The sequence below is a fragment of the Neolamprologus brichardi genome, chromosome 18 (assembly GCF_056152115.1).
Source record: "Neolamprologus brichardi isolate AB-2024 chromosome 18, ASM5615211v1, whole genome shotgun sequence".
Taxonomy (NCBI): domain Eukaryota; kingdom Metazoa; phylum Chordata; class Actinopteri; order Cichliformes; family Cichlidae; genus Neolamprologus; species Neolamprologus brichardi.
In genome coordinates, this window is record NC_142121.1 from 7,706,898 (window position 1) to 7,723,560 (window position 16,663).

Consider the following 16,663-nt stretch of genomic DNA (forward strand, 5'->3'; position numbering starts at 1 on the left):
CAGAAAGTAACAGTAATATGTCTGATTATATGTCTTTAATCAGTAAAGTCTCGCTTTGCTAGAAATAAATCAATAATAAAATTGTAAACATGCAGCTGTATGTTAGAAGTCAAAGGGTCCTTAAGTCTTCTGTAAATTGACGGGGATCAAATGAAGGACACAAGTATCTGTTCTTACTCTAATAAATGCTGCTTTAATATCCAACAGACTATTTTCCTTCCTCATCAGCAGTAAACAGCTCGACTGCGTCTGTGCATTTGTGTCCTCCATACTTGTTTACACAGACATCTCAGGCTTGATGCCACGATGCAGTGTAGAAACCTGACAACCCTCTGACTCATGTTCAAATGTTCAAGGACATTTCTCAGGATCATGTATGACCCCTTTTTGACATTTGGACTTTCATTAATAATATTTGTGTTTCTGAGTCATTTTTGTGGAGACTTCTGTCCAACGTAGTGTCCAAATGAAGCCTGAAGCTTTTCTTCACCCTCTTGTCAGATGGTCAGCAACAAAACTCTGTTCCAACCAATGTCTGATAAGAGATGAGACACAGCAGCTGAGCAAATGATCATTTCATGCTGAAGACATCCTCAGACACAATTAAATACATACATAAACACAGCCTGGTGCCAATAACACAGCTAATGACACTGCTGTATCACTGGCTTTACTGATTAAAGACCATATCTGAAGGAAGTCTTTGAACACAACAGAAAGTGACCTTTTAAACCTGCAACACTGATGCTGCATTCAAGGACCATTACAAACATCTGAAAGGACTTAAGAACATGAAGAAAATGTGACTTGTTTCTCTGTAATGAGGGTGTTTTAGTGAAGAAAGTTGAAAGGTCACAGAGCGACTGCTGAATCTTCTGCTCTAAACATGAACTCTGAACTTTGTGATGCTTCAGGAGGAAAACTGCTTCAGTTATTCTCTCAGATTAGTTTCATATTTTCTGCATCAGATTTGAGTGAGATCCTGGAATGAAGACAGAAGAAAAGACTTTGTTCAAAGTTTGATTTATAGTCAAACCTTCCAGTTTATTCACACAATAAAACATCAACACAATATATGAATTCATTCATTAAAATCACAGTTTTTCCTCATTTGTTTGATGATTTTGACAAAAACAAACACAAACACACACACATGGTCTGCCATACTCATAAAGAGAAATGTTGACATTTTTCAATACAAATATTCCAGAAACATTTAGAGGATAGAGAAGTTTACATTTTCATGTGGAGAAATATTTTAGTAAATCAAAATGATGATGAGCAGTGATAGCCTCCATAAACAGTCACAGGAAAGATCTCCTTTAAAAACTCAGAAACATCAAGAGAACAACTAGAAGATGTGGAGGTACCACCCATAATGTTTGACTGACAGCTGATCTCTGTGCAGAAATGATGGAGAGAAAATAAAATGAAACTAAAATACAGATTTAAACACACAATATGAAAGACTTCAGTCTATTTCACTTTAATCAACTCAGCAGTGTCTCCATACACAACTAAATAATAGTAAAACCTCAGTCCAGCATAGAGCGGCTGAGTGAATGTGGTCTGGACTCTGTGGAGGAGAGTCATGGTTTCAGAGACGCTGTAGAAGGACAAAATACCTGCTCTGTGATCCAGGTACACTCCTACTCTGGAGGAACGAGGACCTGAGACAGGAGTTTGGATGTTGTTGTACCGAAATGTATAACTGTTGTTTTTACAATCTAATGCCCAAGATTTGTCATTACGTCCAAATAAACATTCATTACCCTCTCCTTTTCTGCTGATATTCTTGTATGCGACTGCTACATTAACTCCTCTCCCTCTCCACTCCACCTCCCAGTAACAACGTCCAGTCAGACTCTCTCTACTCAGGACCTGAAACCTGTCAGTGAATCTTTCTGGATGATCAGAATAAGACTGTTGTTGATTCATTGCTGTTACTTTTCTGTTCCCCTCTGATAATAACAGCCATGTGTTTGCTGTGTTTGGATCCAGTGTGATTTCACGTGAATATTTTAAGAATCCAGCTCTGGTCTTTGGCTCTGGTGGATCTGACAGTAAAACATCCACTTCAGTGACTGTCAGTGAGATGTTTGTCCATTCCTCTCTCAGAATGTCCTGTAGTTTATCTCTGACCTCTGACACAGCTGCTGTCACATCCTCAAAGTAGCTCAGAGGACGGATATTGATGCTGGATGAGTCTGTAGACTCACTGAGTGCTGACAGTGAGGGGTAGTTGTGTAGAAACTGGATGTGATCCTCTGTGTGTGAGAGCTGCTTCAGCTCAGCATCTTTCCTCTTCAGCTCAGTGATCTCCTGCTCCAGCTTCTCCTGAAGCTCTTTGACTCGACTCACTTCAGTTTCCTGCTGGGATCTGATCTGCTGCTTCACATCAGAGCTTCTTTTCTGGATGAGATGGATCAGCTCAGTGAAGATCTTCTCACTGTGCTCCACTGTTTGATCAGCAGACTGATTGATGGCCTCCACCTCCTGTTGAAGCAGCTTCACATCTTTCTCTCTGTCCTGGATTCTCTGCTGGATGTTTTGTCGACTCACCTCCAGCTCTCTCTGCCTCTCAGTCCTTTCTGCTGCAGCTGAGACTGTGTCGTGGTCTTTATGTTCATCCACAGGGCAGAGATAACAGATACTCTGCTGATCAGTACGGCAGAACATCTTCATCACCTCATCATGACGAGAGCAGATGTTCTCCCGGAGCTTCTTGGAGGGCTCCACCAGCTTGTGTGTTTCAAATGCGGAGGATATAAAATGAGGCTGAAGGTGTTTCTCACAGTAAGATGCCAGACAGAATAAACAGGACTTGAAGGCTTTCATTTTTCTTCCAGTGCAGACATCACAGGCCACATCTTCAGGTCCAGCATAGCAGTGATCAGCAGGAGCAGCTTGGAGTCCAGTCTTCTTCAGCTCCTCCACTAAATCTGCTAACATGGTGTTTTTCACCAGGACAGGCCTCGCTGTGAAAGTCTGTCTGCACTGAGGGCAGCTGTAGATTTTCTTCTTTTCCTCTTCATCCCAGAAGCTTTTAATACAGTTCATGCAGTAGCTGTGTCCACAGGGAATAGTCACCGGATCCTTCAGTAGATCCAAACAGACTGAACAGCAGAATTTTGTTTGATCCATTTGATTCATGTGCTGTGCCGTTTCACCGTCTCTCAGTGACTGTCAGACAGTTTCACTTCCTCTGAACAGAAACAACCTCTGTACTCTGAAGGGAAACAGATCTCTGCTCTTTTTCTCCTCCTACAGGAAATGAGGCTCACCAGCAACTGCATTTACACCATGTTGTTTAGACCCATCCTGATACAGACACATCTGTGAAGGGAGGCACTAAAGAAATATTCTTACAGAGCAACCAAGAGCCATTCAGTTGAAGCAGGGTGTGGTATGTTTGGTTACAACATGCAGTAACAAGTCTGACCCAGTTAAAGTTTAATAGTTTATCTTTACTTGGTGCTTTGAAATGTGACAGTCAACACTCATTGAGTTCATTTTATATTTCAAAAAGTTCAGCAAAGTTTAGGATGCTGTGATGAATAAAAATAAATCACACTTCATATTTTGACATTTTCTAATCTTAGTTCATTCTCACACTTACAGAATGATGCATGGGAACAACTGACTCCACTAAATCAAACCTATGTTCAAATGAAATTACTGTACAAGACAGGCAGCAAGCTTGATTTCTTGATTGTTTTTTTAAATAGTAAAATATATGTAAAACTATTTAAAAAACAAATACAGATAGTGTTCTAATTCTACATTCTTTAGTAATTTTTCCTGTGTACCACCATGGATTTCAAAACAATACATTAATATGTGCTTTAAATGCAGACACTCAAATATAACTCAACATTCACACTGAAGATACACAGTAGACATAAGAATCAGTTTTCATGACCTTTGTTTATTCTTTCATTTAAAATCTTTGTGGTAAAGATCATCATAATTACCCATTAACTTTCATGTACAGCTTAAATGTTTCACTACACTGTTGGCAGCAAAGATTACACAGCAAAGCCGATTAAACTAGAAGCTAAACGACTGTTCAGTCCAAGGGCGTAGATTTGGCATGGACGGAAGGGACCCACCAATATCCAGCGATTATTGAATTGTCCCCACCAATAATTAGAAAGAAAAACAAACCCGATAGAAAGAAAAAAAAACGATCTGTCAGCGTCTCATTCACCCAGCGGTGCAGAAAGAGTTAAATTACGTCCTCTACTGGAGTCCTACGTCACGTGACAAATATGGCCAATGTGATTGGAGCTCTGTTTAGTTTTAGCAGCGGCAAGCCTGCGCTGCGAGGAGGAGAGGAGGACGGCAGCAACAAGGAAGAACCTGGATATAAGAAAGTATTTTTCAAAGAAACCTGTAAGTCACTTAAAGTCAAGCTCACTCATAAAATGTAGTGATGGTGAGATGAAGCCTCGTGATGAAATGAAGCTTTCCATCCAACTGGTCGACTCATGGTTCGAAGCATTGTGATGATTCATTTGCTCTACTGCGCCATCAAGTGGACGATTCAAGTGAAACGGGCTCAATGATTATAATGATGTGATGTGTAAACCTCTAAACTGAATAAATAAATTGTTTTTATGGTTATTTATCCCGAATATTGTCTCAGTATGTCTGATACAAAAGAGAAAGTGGAAACTATCAGTACAGAGTTTTTGGGATGATTGTGTAACTGCGTAATCATGCTTATGTACATCTCAATAATGACACAAACTAGTGTGTGGCGCTTCAAGTTGAATGAATAAAGAAATTACTTTTGTTCATGACACCAATAACTAAACTCTAAATATTAGTTATATTTAATATTATACTAATTTTATATTATATTAATTTAATTAATGTTTGTGTATAATAAATTGGCAGCTTAACACAGGAATGTACATGGAAACAAAAAGGGAGGGAGTTGTGATGTGAATGTGGTTGTGACTTTATAACAGTGCTCATGACACTAGGGAAAAGTTTTCATTTGTTTTTATTCAAAAATAGCAGCTTTTCCACAGTGCTGGGCTTAAGACGGTTCCTCTTTTTTGAGAGGATTTCTCCTGCTTTTGAAAATATCCTCTCACAGGGCACAGATGAAGCAGGGGTTGCAAGAAAAACAACAGCAAGTTTATACAAGTTTGGATAAAGAAATTTGTGTCCAGCCCAGTACTCCAGCGGATTCTCCAGTCTGCCGATATTTGGTTCATGGAGGTATTTCTGTACTTCAGCTGTTGCATCAGCAGTAGCATTTGGGGTCTTTGTCTCCAGAACAGTGGTGTCCAAACGATGCCACAGTTTGCTACCTAAAACAAACAGAATGTAAGTAACTAAATACAATATAATAATCGAAATGTGCTCATATACCTTGAGTCACAGGCTGAGAAGCTTTTGATGATGAGGCTGCTGATGAGAAGGCCACGTGCCGCAAAATAGCAGCACATTCAAAAATAAGTCTCTTCTCAGCATCCATTGCTTTATTTGGGCTAAAGAAGCCTATTTTTTTGAACCTTGGATCCAGCAATGTTGCCAGTGACATGATGCTCATTGACTGCAATGTGTAGAGCTTCTCCTTTAATTGTCTCCTTAGACACTCAACCATGGTGGAGCTCTCTGGAGTTAGGAGAACTCCCATTTCCTCTTCATTTAGTGCATGGTGCAACATTGTTAGAAGTGGAATTACTCTGGATCCAGACACTCGCTTTTCCTCTGACAGCTCAGTGGTGGCATCATTAAATGGGGAGAGTATTTTAAGACATTCTGCCATAAGGTCATACTGTTCAGAGGATAGTGGGCAAATATCAGTGTGCAGGCCAGCTAACGATGCTCCAATAGGTTCCCTGAGTTCATGAACACGTTGAAGCATTTGGAATGTGCTGTTCCAACGTGTATCCACCTCTTGAATTAACTTCAGTGCAGGCCGGCCCATTTGCTCCTGCACCTTTGTCAGCCTCTCCTAGAAAAACAGCCAACACAAACTGATTAATTCAAGCTGTGTTACTGCAGCAGCACCTCAAAGCAGTAATGAAATAATGGAACAAACCTTAGCAGTTGTACTGCTCTTGAAATATCCCACTATCCTCCTACAGGTAGTCCGGATGTCAGACAGCGTCGTGTGTTGATCAAGAGCTTTTTTGACCATTAGGTTTAATGTATGTGCCACACAATTACTGTGACGCAAACGAAGCTCCTTAGCACAAGCACCCATGTTTGCTGCTCCATCAGTCACATAACATGTAACTTTGTCTGTAATGCCCCACTCTGACATGAGCGCTGCTGTTACTTGTGACAAATTGACAGCAGTATGTGCTTGAGGGAAGTGCTGAACACCTAACACTACAGAATGCAATGCAGTGTTAGAGTCAATGAAATGGCAGGTGACGGCTAGGTAAGCCTCTGTGTTAATGGAGGTCCACATATCAGATGTCAAACTAACTGCAGAAACCTTGGCCACAGTCAGTTTTTCTTTTTGTTTGGACTCTTTGTATCTTTGGTCCACCATAGCTTTCAAAGCCTAAACAAAAGAAGGTACAGTACTTAATATGTAAATAAAGGCAAAATGGAAACATGCTTCATATTTTAAGATACACACCTGCCTTGTGGGGAGAACATAGTTAGGGTTCAAAACTTTAACAAGCTTCCTAAACCCACTGTCCTCCACAATAGTGAAGGGCTGGGAATCCTCTATCACCATGTTGACCAAGGCCTCATCCACATCATTCCTCTCCCCTGATACAACAAAAAAACATTAAGAAATTACATATTTCAGTAAATAGAACCCAAATATTAATGAATTACATGGGGAATAAAAATGTATCAAATGACTGTATCCTTAAAACCCTTAAAAATCCTTAAAAAAGGATCTGTGGTGTGGTTTATTTATATTATGGTACTTATCATTTCTTTATTACAGTGTGTATACCTTATTAGGAAAGATGACATCAAAATGTTGCCAGACAGGGAAAATTTTCTTTTCCTTGCTGGTTCCATCGAGGGAAGAAATGCTCAAGTAACTATGTAACACATACGTAATCCAATTCCACAACACAATGTGATGGGGGAATCAGCTGTGTTTTGCTGCCCATTTTATTTCGAATTTGGCGCGAACCGGTGAACCAGTTCCCGAATCAGTCACGTGGTACGGACTGCCCGCGAGGCCTCGAACATCACTGCATACGTAATCAAAGCAAGCCTCGATACGCGCTTCAGAAAAACGCCCCCGAGATTACCCGACGCACGATTCGGAGCTTCGACACAATAACGTTACAGGCTATGCTAGGCCTTGGCCCACATCAGTCTAAAATTGTATGTAACCGTGAATAACGTGTTTTGTAAACTAACTGCACAGCAGGCAGCACTATCAGTTCTCTCAGTCTCAGAGCAGCATTTCTAATTTTGATTGAAACTGTCAGAGAAAACGGCAGCCTCGAGCGAGCCAGGATATTAGTTTACAGAGGCTGTTAAAATTATATGTCTAACGTTAAAATGTTGGTGACACAATAATTTTATCCTAATGGTACTGACATATTCATAGCGTTAATTTTTGAGACAAAATATCATGAGGTAGTCAGCATTTTGCAAATATTCCACCTTGTAGTGCAGTTTGCACAAATTGTTGTAAAAATGCACTCACACTACAAACATTACTGACGAGTCAAGATCTGCACAAATTGACAGAAACACTGAAGCAGCTCCACATTTTATTCTTATTGTCATGTATGTCCTATTTGTCAGGTGATAGAAAGTAATGGTGACACAAGATCACAGGTGAAATTGGATGATGACTTGATGGTTCATGACTGTATTTGAAGCACATGTGTGACTGCATGTATGTTGAATGTCTCACTGTTATTTATCAGCTGACAGAGGCAGCTCTGCCATGTTGTAGCTCAGACAGAGGTGAAGAGGTGAGGTCACAGGTGACTGACTGATGATTTGGTGCTATAGATTAACTAGTATTTATTATCATGACAATTGTTAGGCTGCTGATGTAAATTGATTCATTAGTGTATATTTGACAAAGAATCTGAATTGACATGTCTCACTTTTTATATGGCACGAATCCATGTGTTATTTTATCAGGTGGCAATATGTCCTAGTGCAGTCAGAGGGGAAGAGCCAAAGGTGAGGCACATCAAGCACAGAATAATAATTTTAATCTGAGGATAAAACTCATGTACTGAGGCTGAAAGAAGCTTCAGTGCTCTCAGAAGACTAAAAAGATGGCTAAGGTCAACAATGACTCAAATGAGATTAAACAATGCTGCTGTGTGTCCACCAGGAGAGACTGGACAGTATAGATGTAAAACAAATATGCCAGCAGTTTATCTCAGTTAACGAGAGGAGCAGGCATGTGTTTGGCTCCTTCACATAGTGGACATTGAGTTGTTGTGTGGGTCACCAGTAGTCCATGTCTGTTGCTGTAACAGTAGTTCATGTTTAGAATAAAACATCCCAGCTCACTGATTTGATCGGGGCAATAGTGCCTAAAATGTTTCATAATTTTGCTGAGAGATCTTTTACTTTGTGGTAATCTTAGACGAGTAGTTTTATGGACAAAACCCACCAGGTCATTCAGTGTTCCCTTAGTGCTAATGTATCAGAGATGTTGGTGTACTATAACTGAACTAATGTTGTTAATTTCTTAAAGTCATTTTCTTTTATTGTCATGACTGAATTTGAAGCTATTTTTATTTTTGTATGAAACCTGATTTATATGGAATATGACTGAAGTAAACTAACGTCTAAAATACTTAGTCAGTCATTTGTTTAATAGTAATTTAACATTATCTAATTCACATATAAAACTATGAATTGTAATTTTAAGTGGTTTAAAAGCATGTAGAATAGGATATGTAGGCAAGTATATTTCTCCTTTTTTTTTATTATTATTATCAAGAAGCAAAGACAAAAAGGAAAAAAAAGAAACAAGGCAGGGTTCGATGGTTGAATCATCCGTCCCCACCAATGCCAAAACCAAATCTACGCCCTTGGTTCAGTCCTCTTTTGGAAGCAGTCTTTAAATGGGGACAAGCATTAACTTTTGTCATAAACTGTATGACCACCAGATGGCGATATTAGTTTGTAAGTAATAAAACGGCATCAAAACAAACCTCTAGTCTGACCTGAGACACAGCTCCTGATCGAATGATTATTTCATGGTGAGGAGATCCTCAGACAAAATGAACTTAAATACAGATTAATAACAGTTTGCTAAAAATGGAAACTCACTGCAAGGACAGAGAACTGCGTTTTTTTCACTTTGACATTTTTGTTTTCACATTGAACTTCAACATTTTTCTGTTATTTTGCAAATTCTCCTATTTTATATATTTCAATGGAAAACTCAGGAGAAATTCTTTGGTAAGTTAAACATTTTTTGGCAATAAAACTGTTTCTGAGGGCAAAGCCAAATATTCATCCAATTTCACCACCTGAGAAACATTCCCCATAGCAAACAGGTTTCACAAATTCTCATTTCTCAAAAATCTCCCAAAAGTCTTTACACGTCTCTTCTGTTAATCAGTGTCTAAAAGTGAATCGACACTTTTAAGGTGTATTGCTACTCTCAAGTGTCAGTGAAATATTTAATCTAATTTTACATGTTTTTGTTTTATGAAAGTATGTTTTGTGACCTTCAGTATCTCCATATTGTGGACAAAACCTCCACCAACAGCAGGGAACAGTTTCAATAATTTAACACTGTCTTGGTCATGATGTGCTGTGCAGCAGACAGAGGCATAAACCCAATATGCAGATACTCAGATGCAGAAGTGAACCTAAAAGGCAGCTTTATTGCTGGACTTACAGGCAACCATAGTACAAAGAACTTCACTAGGAAGCTAGACTACAACACAGACAAGACACACAGCAAGGGTGAGCTCATGACATGGGCTGTATCCCAATTCAGGGTCTGCAGCCTTAAAGTAGGGGAGACCGGCGATAGTTGTAACATTTTTCACATTTCTGTCTGTAAATTGGAGCTCTTTTAAGGTAGTGGATTCAAAATGTAATGCAAAGTATTTACATGTCTCTGCTATTAAATAGTGCAGCTATTTTCTCTGCAGCACAATTACCCATTGCATGGTATGGTCTCAAACACAAACAGTGAAATGTTACAATTAACCCCATAGTCTGGGTTAGTTGTAACATATCCTGGGGTTAAATGTAACACAATGAAATAAGGGTACTAACAAAACATTAACATGTAATCTTTGTTTATTCAACACATGAATGCACTTAGAGCCATTTATGTAGCTGTGTGTGTGTGTGACAGAATGCAGAAATCTAGCTTTTGAACATATGCCAACCCCCCAAAAAAGACAAATTATGGAATTTTCTGCAACTGAATATTTCATTAATTTTGGTTGGTCTTCCTTGAGTTTGGCCTCATTGGCTCAGTGGGCATTATAACCTACAACTCTTGCACCAATTTTGAACATAACAATGAAGCTGAAAAAATGTAGTTGTTCACCAGCATTGCAATTCCATTACTTTTTATCATGGCTTACCTTGGTGTGGTTTGCAAAGTGTTTCAGAAAGATGAGGAAATCTGTTTCTTGCACCCATCCTGATTTATTTCCACTACCAATACTTCCTACTGGTCCATCTCTGACACAGTGGTCTGCATAACGTATGTGTTATGTTGTGGCAGGGATTTGTCCACCAGGGGGCAACAGTTGTTGGAGAGTTTTCAGTCTGTGGGGCACATGCCCCGTTCCTCTTAATAAAGAAGTAACTGTGAGTTAAACATGGTCTCCGTGGTTCCTTAGTCCTAGGATATCACAGTATGTGTGGGAACATAAACAGTGGAGGAATTGTGTTGCCAATGGCATTAACCACATATACAAATGCGACCAGTGAACCTCTCTCTGCTGATGTCGTTGCCCCAACTTGTTTAATATAAGTTTAAGTAATAGTGTGGTAAGTTGTAACATTTGCATTATTGTTACAACTGACCCAGACTCCTATAGCCATGAACCAGCTAACATTACAGCCATGGCTAAAACATTAGCACTAAAAACCTACACAGAATATATCCTCATAGGCATACAAATAACATAATTTAAGTTTGATGAGTTTAACTGCAAAGGAGATAATGCTATTAGAAATTGAAGTAGAAAAACTTACTTTTTGGCATACAAATTACTTTTTTTCGTGTTAAATTGTCTGTGTTTGACAAAATGTGCTGATTTTTCACATGTGATAGCAGAACTGAATTGGGCATGTACAGGATGAATCACATCATTTGAAACTTAGCCCTGATTGGAGAAATTGGAAGTGTTACAACTATCCCCGGTCTCCCCTATGCAGCCTTAACGGTCCTCAAGGTCCGCGTACTCAAAGACCGCTAAGGCCGGAAGTGCGAGGCTTGTAGGCTTGTGAAATGGGACGGTCTAGCCTCCATCGTGCTGCCCAGGTTGCCTAGCAACCATGATACTAACAGCTGGAAAGGTTTCATACAGCTTTGTTTGACAGAAATGAAGGAGAACATATTTTGTTCATTTGTTTCTACATGAGCTCTGTGTGATTTAATAAGTATCTGAGGCTGAGACCACAGGACTGTAAAACATGATTGTTGGGCTTCATTTCTGTACTGAACAGTCATTTAAGATTAGCTAGTAAATAACAATTAGCTAATGTTGTTCATGAGACTGAAGTCATCTCACTTTGGTAATGTAAATATAATATGGCCAATATTATAGTTATCATATTAATCATTATTAGTTATTACAGCAGTGAGTTTGAACTCTGTGTCAAATACTGAGCTTCAGTAAAGATTCAAGTTGCAGTTATTTATATTTCCTATCACCTTAAATCTTCACTCAAAGACAAGTATCTTTGACAGTGTATATATATAAGAGACAAATATTGTTCGTTTAATATGTTGGCATTACTAAATGTGGCTCAGCTATAGGAGACAAAAAACTAACAAAATAAAGCAGCAAGTGATGCAAACTGAGACTCAGACATGTAAGCTTGATACTGGGGAATAAACAGACCTGGAGACAAAAGATCAAAACACAGATGATAGAGAGACAGAGAGACGACAACAGGAGAGACTAAAGCCAACACAAAGATGAGACAAATACAGACTAGACATGAAAAGGGGACAAACATGAACAGAAACAAGAACCAAAACCTAGAAACATAAGCAACAAAACTCAGAGGCTCTCAAAACCTGAACATAACTATTTCATAATTCTGAAGAATGAATAAAATGTCCAACAAACTCAAAAACCTGGGTCAAATTCCCAGGAGCATGACAGTCAGACATTAACCGTTTTCATTGAAAGGTATTCTGTAAAGTTCAGTTTTCAGATTCCACTTGAAGAGTCTCTTAAAAGCACCTGAAGGTAACTTCAGATTATCTTCCTGTTTCTAGGGCAGAATGATGGTCTTGTGTTATCAAACCTCAGGCTGGTGCCTCCAGTGTCCATGCATGCAGAAGTTTCTTCTTCATGTGTCAAACCATCCAAAACAGGAGTTTCCAAAGCTGCCGGGGTGCAGTCTGTTCAATGTTTCATGTCATCCCTGCAGAGCCAGAGCACCAGGCCTCCTATTTTCAGTCAAGGAAGGTGAGACAAAACCAGTAACCATAGTGCTCTGTGTCAAATATTTTCTATTCTATTGTTTCTATTCTGTCACTGTGTGTTAACCCTGTGCAGGGTGAACGCTGCCTTTTGCCCAGTGAAACCCGAGGTTGATGGATGTTACTGAGTATTACTAATCATGTCACAGAATCTATAAGACAAACTCATTTTACACTGTGGGCCACTTACAGGTAACTTTGATCACAAGTGGGCCGGACATGTGAAGCTGCACGATTAATGTGTAAAATTACAGACAAGTTCTTTTAGTTGATTCCCCAGACTGTCCTGTAATTATAAAATATAAAGTCTTTCATTAACTTAAAAATAATCTCCTATTTTTCAATGATTCCACTATAAAAAAAAGAAAGAAAAAGAAATAAATTAAAAATTTAGTGGAAAAAAAAACAAAACAGGAACTTTAATTGTTTAACTGTCACCTAATGACTTTGGTGTAGTATGAATAGCAACTAAGGGGGATTCTTTAAAATGTCAAGAAAACCTAAAATTGTTATTATTATTATTATTAGTAGTGATAAATGTTAAAATTCATTTCACATTTTCCAGTTTCTGGAGGCTGATTCTGGCCCCGAGCTTAGGTAAAAGTGATTGCAAGTGGTTGAATGAGGTGATTGGCAAGTTGAGTTTGCAAACTTAATCAGGCTTATGTAATTGTAAGGCAGGCTGTAGGAGAGAGGAATAATATGATGTAAGAGACATAGAGTGAGTACACAGCGTTAAAAAATGGCACTTAGTGTAGTGAGGAAGGCGAAAAGCAAAGAGAGTGAATGAAGGTAATATTGAAGTAGGCGCAGTTTTGAAGTGGTGAAAGGCAAAGGCATGAGTGTAAGCGTGATTGTGATTTTGTTTGGGTAATAAAAGGTAATAAGAGAGATGTAGAGCGGACGGAGGACTTGGCGAGAGCAGGAAAAAGCAAAAAGGAAACGCGCGTATGCGTCTCCCCGCCCCCCAAGCGAGGGCCGTGGCACTGAGTTCGTGAGGGGTTCGAACTGGCGGCGCTCTGCACCAGAGCCTTCCGCCACATGACATACGCCAAGCGGCCGGCCGAGAGAGCATTTGAAAAAAAGGCCATTTATCTTTTCTTCTTCAGACAGCCTTTTTTCTCATCGTTTTTACAAAGTACACATTAAGCTTCTTCTCCAATATTCTTACACACTAATTACACATGGAAACCTACACTGTACAATGGAATATTGTGTTTCATTTAAAATATTAAATAGGCTGAACTCAATTTTTAACTATTTGTTATTAGAACTCCATTTAAATAACTTACCAGTACTTTTTATGCAAAAGTGCTGAGAAACTCAATTTATTTGACTTGTCTTAACTTAGAAAAACTAACTAAGCTGGAAGTTTTGCTTCAGAGGGCGGAAGGATGAAAGATGTGTTTTGAAAATGCCACGTCACTACCGTCCTCCTCCCTCTCGGATCAGTCCGCATGTTCACGGTGCCAGCATTTGTTATGGAATATGTTGAGCAAACCTGGAAAAGCGTCAGCTCAAGATATTATTGTCATTGCTGTGGATCTTTAGCTGATACACTGACTTGGTGAGTAAATGTTTACTCTTATTCAAACTGATTTTGTGGCTTCTCTTAGTTTAGCACCAGGATTATAATCTTGCTAGCTAGTTAGTGTTAGCCTAGCGTTGCTGCTGCCGCTGGGCTCATGTTACTTAAAAATTAACACCACAGCCTTAAAAACCTTACATAAAACTATGTCTGTGAAATATTCTGTTGATTGTTTGAAATAATGTTTGGTACAAAGCAACTGTGGAGTTGTGACCACAAAAATGGCGGATGTAGCAGGTGGTGGTTCAGATGTAGCTCCGACTTTCAAACGGTCACGATTAAAACCTGAGATATATAAAACAACTGATGGAAGGGTAATTGTAGAGGATGAACTACTTAATTTCCTTGCTGTAAAAATCAAAACTTTAAGTCAGGATGAAATTGTGTTGTTGGCCACGAACACATTTGAATCCGAGGGGATTGAAGCCTCCAAGAAAGTTTTGTTTGAGCTCTGCCCCACTACCTCACAGCGGTGCGTCGGATATAAAGGACAGCATAAAGACGCCAACAATATTAAACTCTGTCTTAAAGTGCTGAATGAGTGTGGGGAGAATATCCCAAGATTTGTATCTCATCACCTGGATGATTTGCCGCCTGTTACATACTCCAGCATGGATGTGTGTTGTCTACTACGGCGAATGGACCAGCTGTGTGCTGAGGTGGGTGCTTTAAAACATGTAGTTAAACTACAGGCGGATGTCTGCGAGCAAGTCATGACCAATGCTGTGGAGGTCGACCACCGTGTGACTGCTCTTGAGTGTCGGCCTGAGGTACCGGCTGAGCCTGTTACGCTGAATGCTCAGGGGTCGGGGACCGCTTCCCACTTTCCCCTGGGGAAACACGCAGAGGAGCGGTGGGGGAGTCGAAGTAAAGGCGGCCCGCGCGGAAGGCAGGAAGCCGGAGCTTTGGCTGCTTCAAGGACTGGGACAAGCACAGTGTCAGCGTTTTGTCCGGAGATGTTGCTATGTGGTCAAGATCGGGCTCCGACGACAGCCTCAGGTCGTAATATGGAAACTACAGCAACAACGGAGGATCCCGTTGAGACAGTGCTTTCTACATGCTCCCCACAATGGAGTAAAGTTGTGAAAAATGGCAAGCCTCGTCACAAGCTGGAGAAGGTTAATTCAGGTTCAGGAATGCATGCTGTTACCACTGGACACAATAAGAGGCCTGGACCTGTATCGATTATTGGCACTGGAGCTGTGAGTACAATCAGAACTGTGAAAACTAAATTGGTGAGCGTGTTTGCCACTAAATTTGCCCTGGATGTAGATGCAGAAACTCTTGCTCTGTATTTGAGAGAGAAACTCAAAAGAGATGTGACCTGTCCAAAAATTGCTGGTAAACGTAGCAGGTTCGGCTCTTTCAAGGTTACTGCTGAATGTAATGATGTGGGTGAAATGTACAATCCTGAACTCTGGCCTGAAGGGGCTCTGGTCCGGCGTTTTTATGAACCTCGTAAGACCGGTACGGTGGTGCCAAGCTCAGGGGATCCAGCAGGGGAGATAACTGCGCCTTCTGGTACCAATGTATCAACATGAAGATGTCTATTAGGATATTATCTTACAACTGTCGTGGTCTACGTTTGGGACAGAGTGCAGGGGACAAAGCTCGACGGATTGTTGTGGACAGTCTGCTTGCAGAATGTGACATTTTATGCTTGCAGGAGACATGGTTGTCCAAACAGGACCTGGGAAAACTTAACTGTCTAAATGCAAGTTTTTTGGGAGTGGGGGAATCAACAACTGATCTCAGCACAGCTATAGTCAGAGGCAGAATACCTGGAGGGGTTGCTGTGCTCTGGGATAAAAAAATAGACCCTGTGATAAAGCCCATTAGACTGGATTGGTATACAATATACTATATATTGATACTGGTGTATTGGTATACAATATACACAGAACAATAGTGGTTTTATCATTCTTAATATTTATACTCCCTATGAATCTTGTCAAAATGAGCAAGAATACCTCAGTAGGCTGGCTTTTATTAATGCATTTATTCAAGACAACGATACTTACAGCATATATGTTTTGGGTGATTTTAATGCTGATCTCACAGACAGCAGTTCTCGGTTTGCTAACCACTTAACTCACTTTTGTCAAGTTAATAATCTTATCTTGTCTACCAAAGTGTTACTGCCTGCAGATAGCTATACATACATAAGTGAAGCCTGGCATAGTACATCATGGCTGGACCACTGTATCTGTACAGCTGATGGACATGCAGCTTTAGCAAACATGACTATTAGGTATGAGGTAACTGTGTCAGATCATATACCTTTTGGTTTTACTGTGAATGTGGAACAAATGCCAGCAACAACTGGGAATAATATTACTAATATTGCTACCAGTGTAAAATTAGACTGGTCAGCATGTAGTGAAGATGATTTCTTAGCTTATCATAATAATACCGATATACATCTGAACAACATTTCTTTGCCCAAAGAAGCTATTTTGTGCAAG

General features: G+C 39.8%; 2 protein-coding genes across 2 annotated transcripts; one reads left to right on the top strand and one right to left on the bottom strand.

The window, feature by feature from the left end:
* Nucleotides 1–3,877: 3,877 nt before the first annotated feature.
* LOC148097578 (zinc finger BED domain-containing protein 4-like) lies at nucleotides 3,878–5,968 on the bottom strand. The gene is made up of 3 exons (XM_087832449.1): nucleotides 5,386–5,968; nucleotides 5,106–5,324; nucleotides 3,878–3,882 (listed from the first exon to the last, which is right to left on the bottom strand). Exons 1-3 carry the CDS (start codon nucleotides 5,945–5,947, stop codon nucleotides 3,878–3,880), a joined length of 786 nt encoding a protein of 261 aa, XP_087688575.1. The 5' UTR covers nucleotides 5,948–5,968.
* An 8,451-nt stretch (nucleotides 5,969–14,419) lies between these two features.
* LOC148097579 (uncharacterized) lies at nucleotides 14,420–16,024 on the top strand. The gene has a single exon (XM_087832479.1). The coding sequence runs from the start codon at nucleotides 14,420–14,422 to the stop codon at nucleotides 15,737–15,739; it is 1,320 nt and encodes a 439-aa protein (XP_087688605.1). The 3' UTR covers nucleotides 15,740–16,024.
* The last annotated feature ends 639 nt before the right edge of the window (nucleotides 16,025–16,663 follow it).